This window comes from Armigeres subalbatus, chromosome 1 (assembly GCF_024139115.2).
Source record: "Armigeres subalbatus isolate Guangzhou_Male chromosome 1, GZ_Asu_2, whole genome shotgun sequence".
In the NCBI taxonomy this organism is placed as follows: Eukaryota; Metazoa; Arthropoda; class Insecta; order Diptera; family Culicidae; genus Armigeres; species Armigeres subalbatus.
This window is the reverse complement of record NC_085139.1, coordinates 311487300-311507953: the sequence shown is the minus strand read 5'-3', so window position 1 is coordinate 311507953 and position 20654 is coordinate 311487300. Positions and strand designations below refer to the sequence as shown.

At 42.0% G+C, this 20654-nt stretch overlaps 1 protein-coding gene and 1 long non-coding RNA gene across 4 annotated transcripts in view; both read right to left on the bottom strand.

Moving 5' to 3' along the window:
* LOC134207923 (ras GTPase-activating protein-binding protein 1) overlaps positions 1-13436 on the bottom strand; it is a 33601-nt gene extending 20165 nt beyond the window's left edge. The window contains exons 1-2 of one of the 2 annotated variants that reach the window (XM_062683997.1): positions 12929-13436; positions 10709-10838 (exon numbers count right to left, since the gene is read on the bottom strand). In XM_062683997.1, the coding sequence (XP_062539981.1) occupies positions 10709-10806 (98 nt within the window). In that variant the 5' untranslated portion in view covers positions 10807-10838; positions 12929-13436. The remainder of the gene's footprint in view (positions 1-10708; positions 10839-12928) is intronic. The other variant, XM_062683996.1, reaches the window with a different exon arrangement.
* Positions 13437-13897: 461 nt separating this feature from the next.
* Positions 13898-16803, bottom strand: LOC134217764 (uncharacterized). 2 transcript variants are annotated; one of them, XR_009981157.1, is made up of 5 exons: positions 16483-16803; positions 15902-16325; positions 15587-15836; positions 15064-15465; positions 13898-14999 (listed from the first exon to the last, which is right to left on the bottom strand). It is a non-coding gene; the product is annotated as an uncharacterized LOC134217764 (long non-coding RNA). The 2 variants fall into 2 exon arrangements; XR_009981159.1 differs by having other exon boundaries at positions 15902-16322.
* Positions 16804-20654: the final 3851 nt, after the last annotated feature.

The following is a 20654-nucleotide window of genomic DNA, read 5'->3' as shown; positions in this document are numbered from 1 at the left end:
TCGTCGGGGTGCACATTCATCTGACGGTACATCTTGGTAATGTCCGCCGAGAAACAATCTGGTGTAGTCGAAAGCGAAGCATGATGGAGACGATGTCGCTTTGAACCACTGGACCTATCAGAAGCACATCGTTGAGCGACAGATTCGTTGGAGCAGATTTAGCGCTTGCATCGAAAACAACCCGACATTTTGTCGACGAGCTTCCAGGACAAAGTACCGCGTGATGTGGCAAATAATATGCCTTGATGTTCGTATCGTCGTCGATCACATTTATCTCTCGGCAATGACCGAGTTGCAGATGAAGTCCACATATTGCGCTTTCAGTTCGGGGTTGCGCTGTAGCCGACTTTCTAGCATGAAAAGCGTCGCATTGCTAGATTTCGGCAGCTGTCTAGCTGATTGACGTCCTCTTTGAGCGGTAATCGAACCACAAATCGTCCACTGTTGTCTCGGAAGTGAATTGATGTAAAATGCTCTTGACATCGTTGTTCTCCGGTCGAAGTAGTGGCAGCATTCGGAGCTTCTTCAATTTCCCAGAATTGGTGAATCAACAGATTCGAGAGATGAAACATGGGAATACTGGATCGCTTCTTCTTTTCGTGTTGGCCGGTAAGCACCAATTACTAGCCATCCTAGGTGCGAGTTTCGTAGCTCGGGATCGTAGATCGTCATCGAGTGTGATGTGTCCTGGTTTCGTCAGTGCAAAGAACAACTCTGCGAAAAAAGTCTCTCGCGGTATGCTATATAGGGGAAATGTTCCGATCTCCATCTCACTGTACATATATCCATCTCATCGCTAAACAAAGAAATACGGCACCAAATTCGTCGCTTCTTTTTGTCAACATGCGTGCTCACTGCTGAAAAAAATCACAAAAATAATAAACAAACCAAATACCTTTCCATTGCTTTGTTTTTGATGGGATGGAAATAGGAGCTATGAGATGAAGTGGCGAACCGCTCCCCTATTGTATATGTATACAGAGATGAAGAGTGAGAGACTTGTTCTTTCTCTTTAGGATTTAATCCCTGTATTTAGCGCATTAACATTATGATGAATATTTATATTATCCGTTCCATAGACAGGATATAGATTAAAGAAAAAGAAATAAATGCTTATACTGAAAGTAGCATCACGTTTTCACAAATTTCTCGTGAAGGTCGTGAAGCCAATTTGCTTTCATTCTCTCCGCTGGTCTCTATATACACCCCGTCTCTGGCAAGGTCTCTGGCATTCGATCTTTCGCATTATCCCGAGCGCTCTCGGCTCAAACATTAGGATAATTGTTAGCATATGCAAAAGTAATAACTAAAAATATTGCGTAATATATTTAGCGAGATATTTAGAGAAAAACGCCAAATGTTGAACGGCTAATTTCGTCGTCTATTGTAGAACTCCCATAAGAAATGCACGTGGCGAAGAAATTAGCCGTTCAACATTTGGAAAATTACCCTATATGATTTTCGGGGTAATGGCCTTTCTGGGTAGTGGGGTATTCGGGGTAGTGACCTATAGGGGTACTGGCGTTCGGGGTAGTGACATTCGGGTTAGTGTCATAGAACCTATCTTATTATCAACAGTTAGTAAGATTGCGTAATTTCAGGACGGACGAGGTTGGGATTTATGTTTGAGGTATTACAGCTGCTCATCCGGGTATTTGACGTCATTAGCGGTATAGCGTAGCGTCGTGCTCGAATTGTGGTTCGTCAAGGAGCATCTTCCGGATGGCCATAGCTTCGTGTTATGCATAACAATAAGACAAAGACAAGAAAAAAAACAGAGGAAGAAAAAAAACAGGGGTATCAGGCGAGCAAAGAAAGGCATAGTTGGCCTGCTTATAAACCGATCATGATCGCGATCCCCTAAAACACCTCTTTTTTCCCTGTAGGGTTGTTTACCTCTGGCCACACCTAAATAGGTTGCTATCGACCAGGTTTATTCTGTAGAGATGTGTGTTTAGTGAATAGTGATTGGACATAAGTCTCGACATCGTGTGAAGTCTCGACTTAAGTCCTCACCTCTGAACCACGCTCGCGCAGAAATTTTAGGAACTATGTAAAATAGCCACCATCCAAGTTCATTATGTGACCAAATCATTTGCCAATTTTGAAGAGTACTCTATCATAAACTATACCTTCCTGTGCGCCCACCTTTGCTAGCGAGTCCGCCTTCTCATTGTCATATATTAGGCAATGGGATGGGACCCATACAAAGGTAATCTTGAATGTTTTTTCGACCAAATCATGCATCTGCTTTCTTATAGTTGTAAGAAAGAAGGATGCGTGCTTAACCGGTTTCATCGACCGGAGTGCCTCGATAGAACTAAGACTATCCGAGAAGATGAAATAATGGTCTACGGGCTGATCGGAAATTATCCCTAAAGCGAAGTTAATTGCTGCCAGCAACATAAACACCGAGGCCAGTGGATCCGTTAATGCGACTTCAGTGAAATATCTGTTATTGCAATTGACATATTCAAACTTTTCAAAAAAAAATTGAGGGAATAGATATTTGTCGAAGGTGATCTGGTATTCCTTGAATAGCGTGTTTCATGGACAGATCGTATTCAATCTCAATGGAGGAACTGTTTTTAATGAAGTTAACTCGAGGCGGGTTATAACATGGAAGACAAAGATCTAACGATATGTAGTTGAGATAGACTTTCAGGTATCTTGACCGATGGACCAATTCAAGCATATAATCGAAGTTTTCTAAGACAAATGTGTTACTTGTTCCACATTTTGATAAGTATTCTAAGTGAGAGCTCCCAGTAACGGTGCTTTAAAAGAGTGACTCCAGCAAGCACCTCCAGGTTCATGTTATGCGTTGAATGCATACTGCCAAATTCCCCAACAACGATATTCAATTCGTTCCAGTTTAATTTAGTGGCACTCAGCTGCTGAGAGAAAGCAGAAAGAGCCATACTCTAAAACAGAGAGAATAGTCGTTTTATATGGTTTGATGAGGCAGAGAACGTAGAAAATGGATCCTTTTTCGGCATTCCTCTATCAAAAAAACAATATGGGTTTTCCAGGTACACTTCACGTTCCATGTTACAGAAACGACTGATATCATTCTGAACCTGGCCAATATTTTTCAAATGATATCTACTCGGGCAGTGTCCGGTTATTAGGCCAGTAAAGGTACAAAGAGCCCTCTTATTGAGCTCCAAAAGCTTGTTGGTTATTGAAACATTTGGAATTATAAATCTCTTTGATTGAGCACACTTTTTGGCGACCATCCAGTTGGTCATCAACCTTTGTGCTTCCCAGGATTTCAATTCCATTTTTACGGTACAGTATGATATACCACAGAAAGGTTCTGGGCCAATGAACTGTATGTTTGAACCTTGTTTCGCAAGCTCGTCTGCCTTTTCATTACCTTCAATGCCACAGTGTCCCGGAACCCAGTATAGGTTTACGGAGTTCTCTTGGCACACCTTTCGCAATGAAAGAATGCATTCCCAGACAAGTTTTGACGTACATTTAAAGCTACTCAAATGCTTTGAGTGCCGCTTGACTATCAGAGAAAATACAAATATTTCCATATCTATAATTCCTCTTAAGACAGACATTAACACATTTCATTATAGCAAAAATCTCCGCTTGAAACACTGTTGGATAGTTTTCCATTGCAACTGAGATCGCTACCCCAGGGCCGAAGATTCCTGCTCTCGTTTTTGTTCTAATTTTTTAGCCATCTGTAAAGAATTTTATGGAACCGTCACGAACAGTGGGACCTCCGACTTCCCAATCCATACGTGATGGCTCACATATATTATAAGGAATGTCATAGTTCTCCACAGGTTTCATCCAGTCTCCATTCATATTCATTACTGGCCCATATTGGAAATTTTGTGAAATACTCAAGTGGCCAACTAAGTCTACTGGCTTGAATAATTTCAATCGTTTGAGTTTTTTCCGCTTCTAACAGCACGAATTCATGCAATGGTAGCAGATTTAGAATTGCATCTAACGATTTTGAAGGTTATAGCAATGTACACTCACCTTTGCAGTTTTGTCAGCTTCTTCTATGCAGTAGCCTCTTTTGTTTTTGGCCACCACACAAGAGCAGCATATGTCAACTTTGGACGAATAATGGCAGTGTAGGTCCAATAAATCATTTTTGGTCTTAAAACCCATTTTCTTCGCTGTCTTTGTGAACTACAGCGTGCTTGCGACGAGTGGTGTCCACCTCTGGCTGTGCCAGTGAGTATGCTCTTTCTTATGTTATATTCATTTTTTGATTATTACTTACTAAATTTTTTCAGAAAGTTGTGCTTTGTATATTTCGACTGTATAAATTTATCATCGGATAACATTTAAGACCCTGAATAGTGAATAATGTTTTGTAACATCAAATGGAGCAGATCTAATAAATACGGAATGCAAATCAATCGTTTTATTTCAAATGCGTATACTTCTTATAGATCGATTTGTTTATCCAAATCTCATTCTTCCTTGGAAGCGAAACATAAATTATGCGAACGTTATCGCTCAAAACATGATTATAAAATTTCTGTCTAACAATTTTTGCAAATTTCAATACATTGAAATAAAAATAAGTCACGATTAATAATAATTAAAATAAGACGGACTTTTTTTTCAAGTTCGTTTATTTGGTAGGCTCAGGCGTGTATAACACTTTACGGAGCCATTGTTCTTTGTGATATATACAATCAATATCATTTTATTATATCAATAATTTTTCATAACGACGTATGTAACAAAAGTAAACAAAACGGGGTTTTTAATACAACGTGACAATCACACGCGGCTTTACATAATAGGCATCGATTTTACTGATTTCAGATCTTAAAATTCTTTAATTCAATTTTTTTGCGAATCGACGTATGTAAAAATTTCTATTTTTGAAGTCTCACTGTTACATACGTCGCTTTAACATATGGGAACTAAGAGCGACCTATGTATCAAAAAAAGCAAAACAAAACAAAACTGCAATTGCGTCAATCGTGCACTATGGAAAACCGACCAATGTACACCGACGTATGTGTAGCATACCGATGTATGTATAATTTTATCGTTTTTCACAGTGAATTTGAATGAACTGAGCTTTGCTGTGAAGCACGCTTATTACATGTCATGTAATGATGCATGCCAGCGGAAAAAAGTATTGAAAAAAGATTTAGTTTTAAAACAGTTTTAGAAAAAGTTTTGCCAACTTTCTGCAAAGGATTTCTCGAATCCTCATAATTGTTACATACGTCGTTATGAAAAATTTTGCTTGATATATCATTTTTAAACCTCTATAAAAAGCTGCATGTATCCGCAAGTAGGCCCCACCAAAGCGACCGTGTGCCGCTCAAAGCGCACAAGCCCAAGTCCTGGCGTTAGGTGGGACGCTAAACAGCCCTGACACGACGGCCCTCCGACGAGACAGGAGGTTTGCGCAGGCCCAATAAGCCGCCTGGAAAACCAATCATTACGAACAATATAAGAGATAATGCGACTCGATATAATCGGCAAAGACCTAGGCGACGAATACAGGATCACGATTGGAAGCTTGGAACATGGAATTGCAAGTCACTAGGTTTCGCAGGTTGCGACAGGATGATCTACGATGAACTACATCCCCGCAACTTCGACGTCGTGGCGCTGCAGGAGATTTGCTGGACAGGACAGAAAGTGTGGAAAAGCGGGCATCGAGCGGCTACCTTCTACCAAAGCTGTGGCACCACCAACGAGCTGGGAACCGGCTTCATAGTGCTGGGTAGGATGCGCCAACGCGTGATTGGGTGGCAGCCAATCAACGCAAGGATGTGCAAGCTGAGGATTAAAGGCCGTTTCTTCAACTATAGCATCATCAACGTGCACTGCCCACACGAAGGGAGACCCGACGACGAGAAAGAAGCGTTCTACACACAGCTGGAGCAGACATACGATGGATGCCTACTGCGGGACGTCAAAATCGTCATCGGTGACATGAACGCACAGGTAGGAAGGGAGGAAATGTATAGACCGGTCATCGGACCGGATAGTCTGCACACCGTATCGAATGGCAACGGCCAACGATGCATAAACTTCGCAGCCTCCCGCGGAATGGTAGTCCGAAGCACTTTCTTTCCCCGCAAAAATATCCACAAGGCCACATGGAGATCACCTAACCAAGAAACGGAAAACCAAATCGACCACGTTCTAATCGACGGTAAATTCTTCTCCGACATCACGAACGTCCGCACTTACCGCAGTGCGAATATTGAATCCGACCACTACCTCGTTGCAGTATGCCTGCGCTCAAAACTCTCGACGGTGTACAACACGCGTCGAAGTCGGACGCGGCTTAACATTGGGCGGCTACAAGACGGTAGACTAGCCCAAGAATACGCGCAGCAGCTGGAAGTGGCACTTCAAACGGAAGAGCAGCTAGGCGCAGCGTCCGCAACCGCTGCACTTGGCACGATGGCCCCGGATCAGAGAAACGACTGGTATGACGGCGAATGTGAGCAGTTAGTGGAAGAGAATAATGAAGCATGGGCGAGATTGCTGCAAGGGCCACGTGCCACAGCCTGATATGTGGAGGGACATAAACGGGAACCTTCTTACGAACGAGCGTGAGGTGATCCAAAGGTGGCGACAGCACTATGAAGAACACCTGAATGGCGATGTGGCAGACGAAGATGGCGGTATGGTGATGGACCTGGGAGAACGCGCGCAGGACATAATTTTACGGGCTCCGGATCTCCAGGAAATCCAGGAGGAGATTGGCCGGCTGAAGAACAACAAAGCCCCTGGGGTTGACCAACTACCAGGAGAGCTATTTAAACACGGTGGTGAGGCACTGGCTAGAGCGCTGCACTGGGTCATTACCAAGATTTGGGAGGAGGAAGTTTTGCCGCAGGAGTGGATGGAAGGTGTCGTGTGTCCCATCTACAAAAAGGGCGATAAGCTGGATTGTAGCAACTACCGCGCAATCACATTGCTGAACGCCGCCTACAAGGTACTCTCCCAAATTTTATGCCGTCGACTAGCACCAACTGCAAGGGAGTTCGTGGGGCAGTACCAGGCGGGTTTTATGGGCGAACGCTCCCCCACGGACCAGGTGTTCGCCATTGGCCAAGTACTGCAGAAGTGCCGCGAATACAACGTGCCCACACATCATCTATTCATCGACTTCAAAGCCGCATATGATACAATCGATCGGGACCAGCTATGGCAGCTAATGCACGAACACGGTTTTCCGGATAAACTGACACGGTTGATCAAAGCGACGATGGATCGGGTGATGTGCGTAGTTCGAGTTTCAGGGGCATTCTCGAGTCCCTTCGAAACCCGCAGAGGGTTACGGCAAGGTGATGGTCTTTCGTTTCTGCTATTCAACATCGCTTTGGAAGGGGTAATACGAAGAGCAGGGATTAACACGAGTGGTACAATTTTCCGCACTTACCGCAGTGCGAATATTGAATCCGACCACTACCTCGTTGCAGTATGCCTGCGCTCAAAACTCTCGACGGTGTACAACACGCGTCGAAGTCGGACGCCGCGGCTTAACATTGGGCGGCTACAAGACGGTAGACTAGCCCAAGAATACGCGCAGCAGCTGGAAGTGGCACTTCAAACGGAAGAGCACCGCAACCGCTGCACTTGGCACGGTGGCCCCGAATCAGAGAAACGACTGGTATGGCGGCGAATGCGGGCGGGCGGTGGGAGAGAATAATGAAGCAAGGGCGGGGTTGCTGCAAGGGCCACGTGCCACAGCCTGATATGTGGAGGGACATAAACGGGAACCTTCTTACGAACGAGCGTGAGGTGATCCAAAGGTGGCGACAGCACTATGAAGAACACCTGAACCGCTGCACTTGGCACGATGGCCCCGGATCAGAGAAACGACTGGTATGACGGCGAATGTGAGCAGTTAGTGGAAGAGAATAATGAAGCATGGGCGAGATTGCTGCAAGGGCCACGTGCCACAGCCTGATATGTGGAGGGACATAAACGGGAACCTTCTTACGAACGAGCGTGAGGTGATCCAAAGGTGGCGACAGCACTATGAAGAACACCTGAATGGCGATGTGGCAGACGAAGATGGCGGTATGGTGATGGACCTGGGAGAACGCGCGCAGGACATAATTTTACGGGCTCCGGATCTCCAGGAAATCCAGGAGGAGATTGGCCGGCTGAAGAACCACAAAGCCCCTAGGGTTGACCAACTACCAGGAGAGCTATCTAAACACGGTGGTGAGGCACTGGCTAGAGCGCTGCACTGGGTCATTACCAAGATTTGGGAGGAGGAAGTTTTGCCGCAGGAGTGGATGGAAGGTGTCGTGTGTCCCATCTACAAAAAGGGCGATAAGCTGGATTGTAGCAACTACCGCGCAATCACATTGCTGAACGCCGCCTACAAGGTACTCTCCCAAATTTTATGCCGTCGACTAGCACCAACTGCAAGGGAGTTCGTGGGGCAGTACCAGGCGGGTTTTATGGGCGAACGCTCCCCCACGGACCAGGTGTTCGCCATTGGCCAAGTACTGCAGAAGTGCCGCGAATACAACGTGCCCACACATCATCTATTCATCGACTTCAAAGCCGCATATGATACAATCGATCGGGACCAGCTATGGCAGCTAATGCACGAACACGGTTTTCCGGATAAACTGACACGGTTGATCAAAGCGACGATGGATCGGGTGATGTGCGTAGTTCGAGTTTCAGGGGCATTCTCGAGTCCCTTCGAAACCCGCAGAGGGTTACGGCAAGGTGATGGTCTTTCGTTTCTGCTATTCAACATCGCTTTGGAAGGGGTAATACGAAGAGCAGGGATTAACACGAGTGGTACAATTTTCAATAAGTCCGTCCAGCTATTTGGCTTCGCCGACGACATAGATATTATGGCACGTAACTTTGAGAAGATGGAGGAAGTCTACATCAGACTGAAGAGGGAAGCTAAGCGGATCGGGCTAGTCATCAACACGTCGAAGACAAAGTACATGATAGGAAGAGGTTCAAGAGATGACAATGTGAGCCACCCACCACGAGTTTGCATCGGTGGTGACGAAATCGAGGTGGTAGAAGAATTTGTGTACTTGGGCTCACTGGTGACTGCCGAAAATGACACCAGCAGAGAAATTCGGAGACGCATAAGTGGCTGGAAATCGTACGTACTTTGGACTCCGCAAGACATCGAATAGAGTTCGCCGCCGTACCAAACTGACAATCTACAAAACGCTCATTAGACCGGTAGTCCTCTACGGACACGAGATCTGGACGATGCTCGTGGAGGACCAACGCGCACTTGGAGTTTTCGAAAGGAAAGTGCTGTACCATCTATGGTGGGGTGCAGATGGCGGACGGTACGTGGAGGAGGCGAATGAACCACGAGTTGCATCAGCTGTTAGGAGAACCATCCATCGTTCACACCGCGAAAATCGGACGACTGCGGTAGGCCGGGCACGTAGCCAGAATGTCGAACAGTAACCCGGTGAAAATGGTTCTCGACAACGATCCGACGGGCACAAGAAGGCGAGGTGCGCAGCGGGCAAGGTGGATCGATCAGGTGGAAGATGACTAGTGGACCCTCCGTAGACTGCGTGGTTGGCGACGTGTAGCCATGGACCGAGCCGAATGGAGAAGACTCTTATATACCGCACAGGCCACTTCGGCCTTAGTCTGAATAAATAATAATAATAATCATTTTATTATACGGTTAGTAAGAGGGGGGTAAGACGGACTTACCGAGTACCTTTTTTTTCTAAATTGACCCTTGAACCGGTAAACAGTTTTATAGATTCCAATCTGTTAAAATATGACCAAGTACAAAACTACCATATTTTGAACCGATTAAATTCCTGATCAAATTTGGCATAGTTTATGCGTCTCCTTCTTCATTCATTACAACGCCCACTGGGACATTTCCGCCTCGCAGCTTAGTGTTCATAAAGCACTTCCACAATTATAAACTGCAAGGTTTCTAAGCCAAGTTACCATTTCTGCATTTGTATATCATGAGGCTTTTTTTTATTATTATTGTCTTTATTAGGGAGACTTTCAGCCCGAGGCTAACACGACGATACTTTTTATGACCAGGGAAGTCAAGACAATTTCCAACCCGAAAATTTGCTAGACCGTGAACGCAGCCACCCTCAACATGGTCTTGCTTTGTAGCCGCGCATCTTACCGTACGGCTAAAAGGTGAAGCCAGAGTAAACGCGACGTGCGACGCGACTCACGTAAAGGAATAACAAATATTATCAAATTGCACTGTCGCATCGCGCCGTCGCGTTTACTCTGTCATCGCTTTAAGAAGGGCCGTTTATGTATCGATTCCATTCCAAATATCTAAAATAATCATTTCCGAAGTATGCGTTCTGGTTATGGAAAATGGCCAAAAGATAACACCCATTTTAAATCCGAAATAACTCCGGAATCAAGACGTCAAACCTCAAGCTCCAAAATTCTGCTTCTATTGGTGAAAGTTGCGAAAAGCCAAAAAGATTTTTATTTTCGTTTTTCAAACTAAGGGCTGGTAACGGAGGGTTTAATCTCTATCAACGCATATAAAGTATTGACAAATATTCTCGGTCAGGGTCCCCATTTTTTTACCCACCTTGAAACTAAACGTTAGCAATATATTGCTTTTTTTGTAGCTCCACGGTAATTCTCTCTTGAGCAAATTGGAATTGAACTTTACGACAAAAGTTGTTTAGGTATTTCGGCAAAAATAGTTTGAAAAGAGTGTGTCCCGAAAGGAACTTACCGGTGCAGGTGATCCGGCGCCTTGTTCAGCAGAGTGTAATATTGGCGCACGAACTCGCGGCCAACGCTTTGCGGTGAAGGTTGTGCTTCCATTACCATTTCCCAACGACTATCAACAGTTGATTTTCAGTCTGGAAGAAAAAGAAAGCGAACAATAATTAGAAACGGATTTATTATTTTTTAAATCTATGAGCAATTACTCAGACCGACACCACTGAACGATAATGCGTAATAAGAAAAATTTCGAAAATCACAAACATTTGTTGGTTCGATCAGAAATGGCGTTTCTAGATAGTTCTTTCTATCCTGCCTGTCCTACTACCCAAGATTGCGACCTCGTTAGACAATAAAAGTGACAACCACAAAAATGGGTCGATTTGTGATTTTATTCCGTGGGAGAACATACCACGGCCACCACAGGTAAGTAGGCGTTTGGCAAAGGTTCTTTATTGAAACTAGCGATCAACATTCGACATCGTAATCCTAGGTGGGGGAGAGTACGCCTGGTCGTCAGCGAGGTGCATCTGTTTAGAAACGAAAGATACCGCTTCCGGTTGTTAGGTACCTCGAAGATAGCACCATAGGACAGAACACCATCGCCTCCGACAAGAAAAACGCATGGTATATTGTACGCGACAAAGGTGTAATATACCTACTTACAGAACCATTTCTTTTCCCTTCTTCATTCTCTGTTGCTGGATTTTTCGTCAGTCGCGATTTGACTTATATTAGTATGCGTGACAGTCGCGAATTGTATCAAACACCGAACAAACTTTAATTTTATCAGCGATATAAAAGTATATTATCATTCGTGATTCATAAATATTCTTCCGGTGATTTTCATTTTGATTGGGTTGTTACATTAAATACATAATTTATTGTTTCTATTTAATTTTTTATATATTTCTGAAATATACATTTTTTGTGGAGTTATGTTCATACTGTGGGCTATGGAATTTCCCGTTCAAAGTAGGATTATCTAATTTTGAATAACCTTTTTCTTTTAATTGTGACCAATCCAAAAATAGCGATAGGTACAACAAAATAATGTTTGTACATCAAATGTTTCTCTTTTTGTTTTGTTGTTACTGATATAAAAGAATGAATGTATCTAAGTTATTACCTAAGTTCCCCTAAATTTCAGAATATAATCTGATTTTTAATTTCTAAACATAGAAAAAACTTCACAAAATGGATTTAATTGATTTTTTTAGAATCTAAAATGTTGCAGTCCCATACGGGTTTATACCTGCCATTCCTTCAGAACTTCCAGTTTGTAATTTTTTTTAAAGTAAACATCATTATACATTATACACAGTGATAACAACCCAACCGAACATTTTCTAACACGGTCCGAGAATCAAACTAATCTATAGGTTTGTATCGGTACATCTTTAGGCTAAGGAAGGTCTTTTCCAATCTGTCGGTCAAATTTTCAAAGATTATAATCCTAATCATAATTGGTAATTAGCTGAGTAACAAGATTCGACATTCTTATTTTCCGGATGACAATAGAATTCCTTTGTTTGCCTTTTCATAATAAGGAATTTTTATTTTGATTAACGAAAGCGGTCATATTGGTCATATTTACATTTTCCTTTCAAATGCAAAGCAACAGCAAAAATTGTAAATTGCGTAGTTAGGACTACATTCCACAAAGATTGCCGAAAATTACCATCATTATCTCGAATGACAATTTTGTAAACAATAGTTACTAGTCTTCGATAAAAAAGGACAATATTTATTCCACAATTGCCCACCGTTCAACCCACAGTGCTCAGTCGATCTCAGCGAGTGTGTATGCGTTTCTTCGACCATTTTCCCACACACATCGTCGTAGTAGGTGCTCTCTGCACTGCTCCTTTATGGCGTCCGCGAACCTCGCCGAGACCCATTTTTTCTCCGATAGTGGAGGAAAAATCGGGCGTCACATCGAAGATGCTGCCGTGCCAGGTCAATGCTGCTTCCACTGAGAACACGTGCTAGAATACATTCCGTTCCATTCCGAATCAAGCCACGACGATGTAATCCGTAGAACGTCTTTGTTGCCAATACATATTATTATTTCGCACACCCCTCTCGGAAGGGTTGAAAATTCTAGGTTAAAAATGGCATCATCCGTCGTCATGTGTGTACAAATAATAATCCCCAATTGTACGAGGAAACGCTCCCAGCGGTCAAAAACACTTTGCACTTGATAACGCTCCGGCGCAAGACTTACCTTCGCGGTTGATCGGAAGATGTAGCAAATCAAATTTAGACGATACTCTGCCGCGTAGAATTCGTGTAAGGACTTTCTTTCCACCGACTGACTTTTGGATGGTGCTCCCTTTTTTCTTGTGTTGTCCACGGAACCGGGACTGCGCCGCCTGCTCTCCGTCGTTTTCACACTACTTTCTGCGACGAAAAAGCGATCTTCCTTTCGCTACTGCTTCGATGAGGGATGTGTGCTCCACACACACACAAACACTTTCTTCTTCCGCGATGCGATGCTGTTCCTTTTTTTCGCGGTCGCGGTCTGGGACAGCAGAGTCGATTTCGAATACTTTGCACGTATTTAACGCACTCCTGGATTGAACGATTGCTTTTCAGCGACACCAAAAGCGTGAAAACGGCGGATGTAGCTGGTTATGGTCAATTTTCCCGTCAGAAAAATTAGGAAAATGCTGAAGAAAACTCAGTCCCGACTAACTTGCGGATCACCACTCTGAAGCACTGTGACTTTACTCACACTTGTTCCAAAATTTGCTTGTCGCATCGCACGTACACAATCACAGAGAATGGTGATTTTCGATGAAACCGCGATCGATTTCGTCGATTTGTTATTTCATCTGTCATCATCGCTGTCATACAAAAATGTCATTGCGGGACCGATTTGTGATTTAGGCGTACACTCACGTAAAATACCTTCCGAAGTTTATTAGTTTGCCTTATGAAAATTAGCCACAAGGAATCGGTTTGAAAAACATAAGGCAACCTTATGAACCAGCATGAACTTTGGATGAACCAGCTCCATAATAAACATATATGTTTATCTTATGTTTACCTTACCAGTTTCATTAAGCAACCTTATGAAATTTCATAAGTTTATTTAATGAAATTCTTACGATATCAATATATATTTTTATCCAGTGAAAATAAAATAAAGTTGTTTTAGTGCATTAAAAAAGCCCTATTATATTTACTTCCTTCGATTTATTATCATCAAATATTATTTTGAAAATACAGATAGTTAGGTCCTTTATACAATTTAACTTTTGATAACATCATTTTTTTAAATTATTTGCATTTTCGGACTTAATAAAAACTTAATTTTGCTAAAAAGATGGTTTTTGGGCACTACAATGCTAATACAGTTTTGGCATGCTGATGCTACACTCGGTGCTGATAATAAAGATGACCGAACTGTTGCGCTCATCGCGAAGCGACTGATGGTGATAATGCTAAGGGCCGGCAACGATGACCGTCGTATGTTTATCTGCCGTTTACTGAAGGCTGTATCTCCTCAGAAAATTGCTGCATGATTTAACTCTACCTCCGCTTTAATCCACATTATAATTTTACGTTTATGGAAAGAAACTTTCTGACCTAGTCGTATATTGTAGGGTGCTGTCAATCCGATACACCGCGCGGCTGTTGTAATGTTTCCAAAAGCGCATTTGCACAAGATTCCACGCGGCGTTCCACATTCGAAAGGAACAACCGCACCCTAGGAAACGCCGCAATGTTATCTCCCCATAAGAATCGAGTATACGGGCAGCAAAAAACGCGGTGCGTCGTTTCCTTTGGGTAGCGCCGCGTGTACTTTTGGGCAAATGCGTTAATACTAATGTGCTTGCTGAGACAATACTACACTTTGCTTCGTACTTGCATTTCAAAACGGCTCATAGTTCACTCTGATGATCTACATATGTATTCCAAGATAAATGCTTAAGTCAGGGCCGGATTTAGAGGGAGGGGGGGGGGCGTGGCCCCGGGCCCCCACAAATATTATGTACCAAAACCAACCTTTTTTGTACATTTTGGGCCCCCACATACTGTCGGCCCCGGGGCTCCCTTCTCGCTAAATTCGGCCCTGGCTTAAGTCGGTTCGTAGTGTAGGCCTAATTATTTCCGGGAGCTAACCAACCGCAACATCTCGTATATCAAGGACGTTCTCCGGTTACATTCTTGATGGTCATGTTGTCGTTCAGAATGTTTGCTACTGCTTTGCCGAAAAGAGATACCCGATGAAGTCCAGAAGTCCATTCCATCGCAGTAGCTCAACGAACTATTCGTCGCAGCTCATGGTCCTGAAATTATATAATTATGGTCAGTTATTTATCTATTCCCTACAAAAAAGAAATGTGAGCTTACTTCACAATACTACCGAATACTACTACTATAAGAAACATATAAGCTATTTCCAGATAACGAGCGGCATAAGTAAGAGTCGATTTCAGTCCCGAATAGTTTCAACGCAAACATCTCTCGACGGACATCCCGGATCATCTTTCAAGCTTTATATCCGCACGATGTTTTTTTTTCTTACAGCTGTTGTCGTTCTCAGCAGTCGAGATTCGTGAGACTTTATAACGTTGGCTCAGTCGCAGTCGTTCATTATACTATTCACGTCACCACAGAAAGGTTTTGAGATTGCACCTTGCTCGGCACCATGCCTGCATCGGAACCTTTTGCTGGGGACCATGCCTGCATCAGAACCTTTCGAACTCGCTTTCGAGAGACCCGGTTTTCCTCGCTAATACGATGTTCAAGATTCTGCAATACCAAGAAAAAATATCTTATGAACTGTAAACTATTTACACACATTATTAGAAAAACTAAACTATTTCAAATGTATGGCTAGTAAAAAACGAAAAAAGTAAGTACACAAACTTACCATACTGGCCCGTTCACGTGAGATTGACTTCAATTTAGTCGCAATGCAGCAACGCAGCATCAGTAAAAGAACCCTCTCCTGAACAGGGGTGCTGAGATAAGATATCTAAAGAACCGATCCTTGTATCCTTTGACGTCAATGAAACTTCGACCGATCTGAGTTGATCTTTAAATGATTTTCTCCACCCATCGCGGGATTTATTTTTTCAGGGCAAAATCTTACGATGATCTTCTCCATTCTGGGTTGTTTTCTGCAGAAGTATGAAAGCGTATATTAAGTTGCATTCGGCAATATTGAATTTAATACCGAACTCACCTTGTTCCCGAGTGATATAGCCTTGCAACAAACATACCGAACTTGGTCCATGGCTGCTTGCAACTAGCATTACTGCATCCAACATGTCATTTTCTTGTGGATTCACAGTCTAGGGGACACATATCCGTTTCAGGAAACTCATACTTTGTTGATGCTACCGATGACATTTTTCAGAGCAATTTTAGTGTGGCAGGATAAATAGTAAGCTGGCGTTTGTGGGCTAACTTGGTGCCGAGTAAGCTGACATTGTGCATAACATATGTTATCCAAGATGTTATCGGCGTCGGTATACCGCTATAACGTTATAACGGAATTTAATGGGACAGACAGCAACAGTACAGCAGCTTCTCATCTATGGCCCCTAACATTGAGCCTTTGCCGCATCCATTGGTTCTGCTGAAAGGACCAGAAAACACCGGATCTGCTGAAAAGTTATTGAAAACTTGATCATTTTTTATATTACGATACCACCGATGCACAGTATGTACTGGGGCGGAAGTCAAACATCGGAGCATATTTGGAACAACAAGCGAATCTCTTCCGAATTCTATCCCAGCATTTTTGAATCAATTATTACTCACCTCCATGTGATAACAGAAGATCATCCGGAACCTGGGCATTAGTTTTTTGTGAATAAGCTAAATTATAAAACATGTGGTCAACCGTGTTGCAAAAAGAAAACAATGACGTTGACATTTTCCTCGCAGTGAACCAGGAATGAACACATGAAATAACATAAGATTACCTTATGATTTCTATTCATAAGGAAAGACATTTTTATTCATAAGGCACATGTATGTAATTTATACTACTGATTATGAATTTCATAGGGACCTTATGAAACGATTATGAAATGAACTTTTGGTGTTTCATAAGGCATAACTTATGAATTTCCATATTTTATTTACGCCAGTGTAATAGACCAATGCAAGATCTTGACTTAACCTCACTTATTTGACAGTTCACAGAGCTTGTTTACAGGGTGTTAGAATTAATATCGATCAGCCGGAAATAAAAATCCGTAATTTTCGCTCAAAATCATTTTGACCCGAATATTCTAGTGATATGCTTTAATTCCTACCATAAATCAATTACGAAAGACATCAATATTCTTAATCAATCGCAAAGCAGTTTTTCCGAAAGCTGCTCCAGAGACTAAGTCCCTGTAAACAAGCTCTGTGAACTGTCAACCTACGTCATCTTGCACTGGTCAATAGCCTATTCAAAAGATATTTTAGTTACTAGATAAAGATTGTCGCTGTCGTCGCTGTCCGGAACATCTTTTGCTGGCGAGGATAGGGGAGCTAAATGTCAAAGAAGGAAAATCCATACGATTTGACAGGTATGTACCACACATGTTTCGGACAGCAGAACAAAGGGAACCGAAGCGACAATCTTTATCTAGTAACTAAAATATCTTTTGCCTATTCAGATTACGCCATTAATGACATATTGTGTATCCGGAATAAATTTATACCGCTTTTTATACCGAAGTTGGATTTTTCTCCAGATACAGGCAACTTTCCCAACTTCGGAAGTAGTGCGCTGGATTCCCCTAAAGATGCGCTAAACAACGCATCCATTAGTTTGACAGATAAAACTTCGGAAGAAAGTTCGGTTCGGAAGTCCGGACTTCCGAATTCTAAGTTGGTGCTACGCCGACAATAATAATTGGCGTTTCAGGGTAAATACGCTTTATGATGTCATTATTTACGTAATATTCCATACATTTTGCGCTGTCAAAAGATACCCACTAAAAAGAATTTATTACGAACAATTATTACGAGAGAGCTTTCGTTCTAACTGGAATGCAGGGAGAAATTCAACAAAACAAAACTGACAAGCGTCACGCTCTCTTTGCCAGAGAGAAAATTCTCTCTGTTTTCATTTCGTTTCGTAGTTGACAGTCATGCTCTTTCTGTCGCAGCAGGGTCGAATGCATGTTAGATGGAAATCTTCTGAACGCTGAAGAATAACTCGGATTGTGATGGTTTTGTGGAAAGCATTTTATATGATGAAAAATAATGATGATAATTATTTATTCTCCACTTATTCAACATGAATTGTTTAAAAAACAGATGCTCTCTAGAATTAACATGAAGTATTTAACCTAAACCTAGATTTAATAGAACAAATCGAATAAATTTTCAAAGTTCAAGGGCCAATGCGGAAGACAATTTAAAACGTAGGAATGGTTGTAAAACGAATATATTTGATGAATAAACATGATTTCATAAATTGTTTCAATTCTGCTCCTTGAATGGCCTAATATACTTTGGATTTCAACATTTTTCACGTGGGACAACTGTACGATTTGAATGGGATGTATATATAAAGTAGAATAACCTTAAATAAAACATGGATTGGTAATGCATTAATTCATCCAAAATCCAGTTTAAATTATATCACATTCACACGATTCGATTTTGTTAGAAGCTGTATCATTGATTGTCGAGTAGAACGCAATGGTTCAGTTTCCATTTTTGAAAAAAAAATTAAATTGCTGAGTTGCCCTTCATACATGGAGATACTGGTGGAAATACATTTTAGTTCGATAATATTTCTTGAAAATTGGTCCAATCGTCCTTTTTTATTTATTTGTGAGAATTCCCAAAAGTATCTAAATTTTTCTATCAAATCTCCGTTCGATCATAGTACAGAATCAAAATACTTTTTAAACTTAAAAATAAATTGAGGAATAGTCTGATTCCCCGAATAACGGCGCACCCAACTAATGAATGTAGCTTCGCTCATTATCCTTAATGAGAGCTTCAAATATTTTTCGAAAATCCCTTTTCATATTTTTTTTATATTTTTTCGTAGAAACTTTGTTCAGAAAAAAATGTTCGATTGTCGCCACACAAATGCTTGATTTCGCAAATTAAATTTTAAAACTCTCCTTGAGTTCAACCCTGTATTAGCGTGCAAGTGAGGAAACATGGAAACGTCAAGATATATTATCTTGCTGCAGTCTGAACACCTCGTAATAATTGGATACCCTCTCACTTAACAAAGTCATAAATAGCCCAATCTGAATAGGCTATAACCTGGGCGTAACTTGATTTGTATACATTTATAAACAAACATTCAAGCATAATTTTTCATAAGGACGTTGTAATGATCCACCGAATTGACCAGCCGAATGGTCAACCATGCACGCAAGCGCATGTCTCCGCGTTGCATCTGCACTGCTGCACTGCACTGCACTGCTTTTAAAATGGCACGAAGCATTCTTTGCCGTTGTCCGATGTAACCCTCATTGCACAAAGCATCAATATCCAAACAACCACGAAGCGTTTATTTAACTTTTTTTTCCGGAACTCGTGTTCCTCCTAAAGGCTATACCCGAATAAAAAATATAATACAAAAACAATATAACGTAATGTAACCACCGACGAACCGACGTGTCACTGGCGCTCTCTGATTGTCCCACGCTTTTTAACGGTCATTCGCTTTAGCGGGCAATCGCTCCTGTCAAATGAGCTAAGACACAACTCCGCTGCAATGTTAATACACGTAGGTTGGTGGCTGAGCCACGAAAACTTCGCGAGCCATTATAGGGGTGGCGGTAGTGTTCGATGATTTTTCATCATGGCGTCGTGGGCAGCAAATTTGAATTATTTTCTATGAGGTGACACGTCGGTTCGTCGGTGATGTAACATTACCATTGTAAACCATAAATTCACTATACATTTTAATGTTGACATAACAGTGGAATCACAATACAATGTATTGTAATCAACCATTCAATCAATAGTAATTGGAGTTTTCGAAATAGAATATACGGGTGGTTAAGCATCGTAACAATACAAAATTTGGCATTTTTCCATATTTATTCGCAAAACAATAGATTATAATGTTTTTATATTGTGTGAAAAATTTCAGCATGAAAAAAATTGCGATATATTTCACACATTTTTTCAGTGTAGGGTAAAATGCCCAATAGTGGACCCCCTAGTAGCGAAATTTTGCTCTTTTTGTCATAAGGAGTAGAAATTTTCAAAATATTTTTTCTGCTTGACATCTAATACCAAGTTCTGCATCTCCTCTTCACGATACATACATAAAACACTCAAATACACGACGTTATTCGTTGAAATAAACATTTTAAAGTCTGACTGAATTCCCCCTATAGTAGACCCCCTGGGGGTCCATAATAGGAATTTGCTTCCCTATCCAGTTTTCCGCGAGCGGTAATGGCCGCCAGCTTGCCTGGGGGTTAGTCTCTGATTTGACGTCTGTGGAGGTCAACTGCACCCACCGCTCAAGCATTTTGATCAATGTGGTATAGAGATGAGTGACGTTTAGCGCTCGCACACTGATGTTCAATTCGGCATGTGTAAATACATGTTTGTTTTCCTTCTGCTCATAACCTCAAAATTGATCGAGTCATCACAATGATTGCAAAAGAGTCAAAAAATATATGGAAATATATTCATTTTTACCCAAACTTTGCTGAGTAGCACCATCTAGGAGTGTTTGTTTTCCTTTTATCGCCACTCACACATTCGGACGTGAGAATCTCAATATAAGAAGGCTTGAATTCACATATTCAGCACCTTATTATTTGCCACATTGGTCAGAATGCTCGGAGCGGTGGGTGCAGTTGACCTCCACAGACGTCAAATCAGAGACTAACCCGCAGGCAAGCTGGCGGCCATTACCGCTCGCGGAAAACTGGATAGTCGACACTTCATTTGATTTTTATGTTCCGTTTCGGGACGTTCTTCTTCCCTATCATGGACCCCCCAAA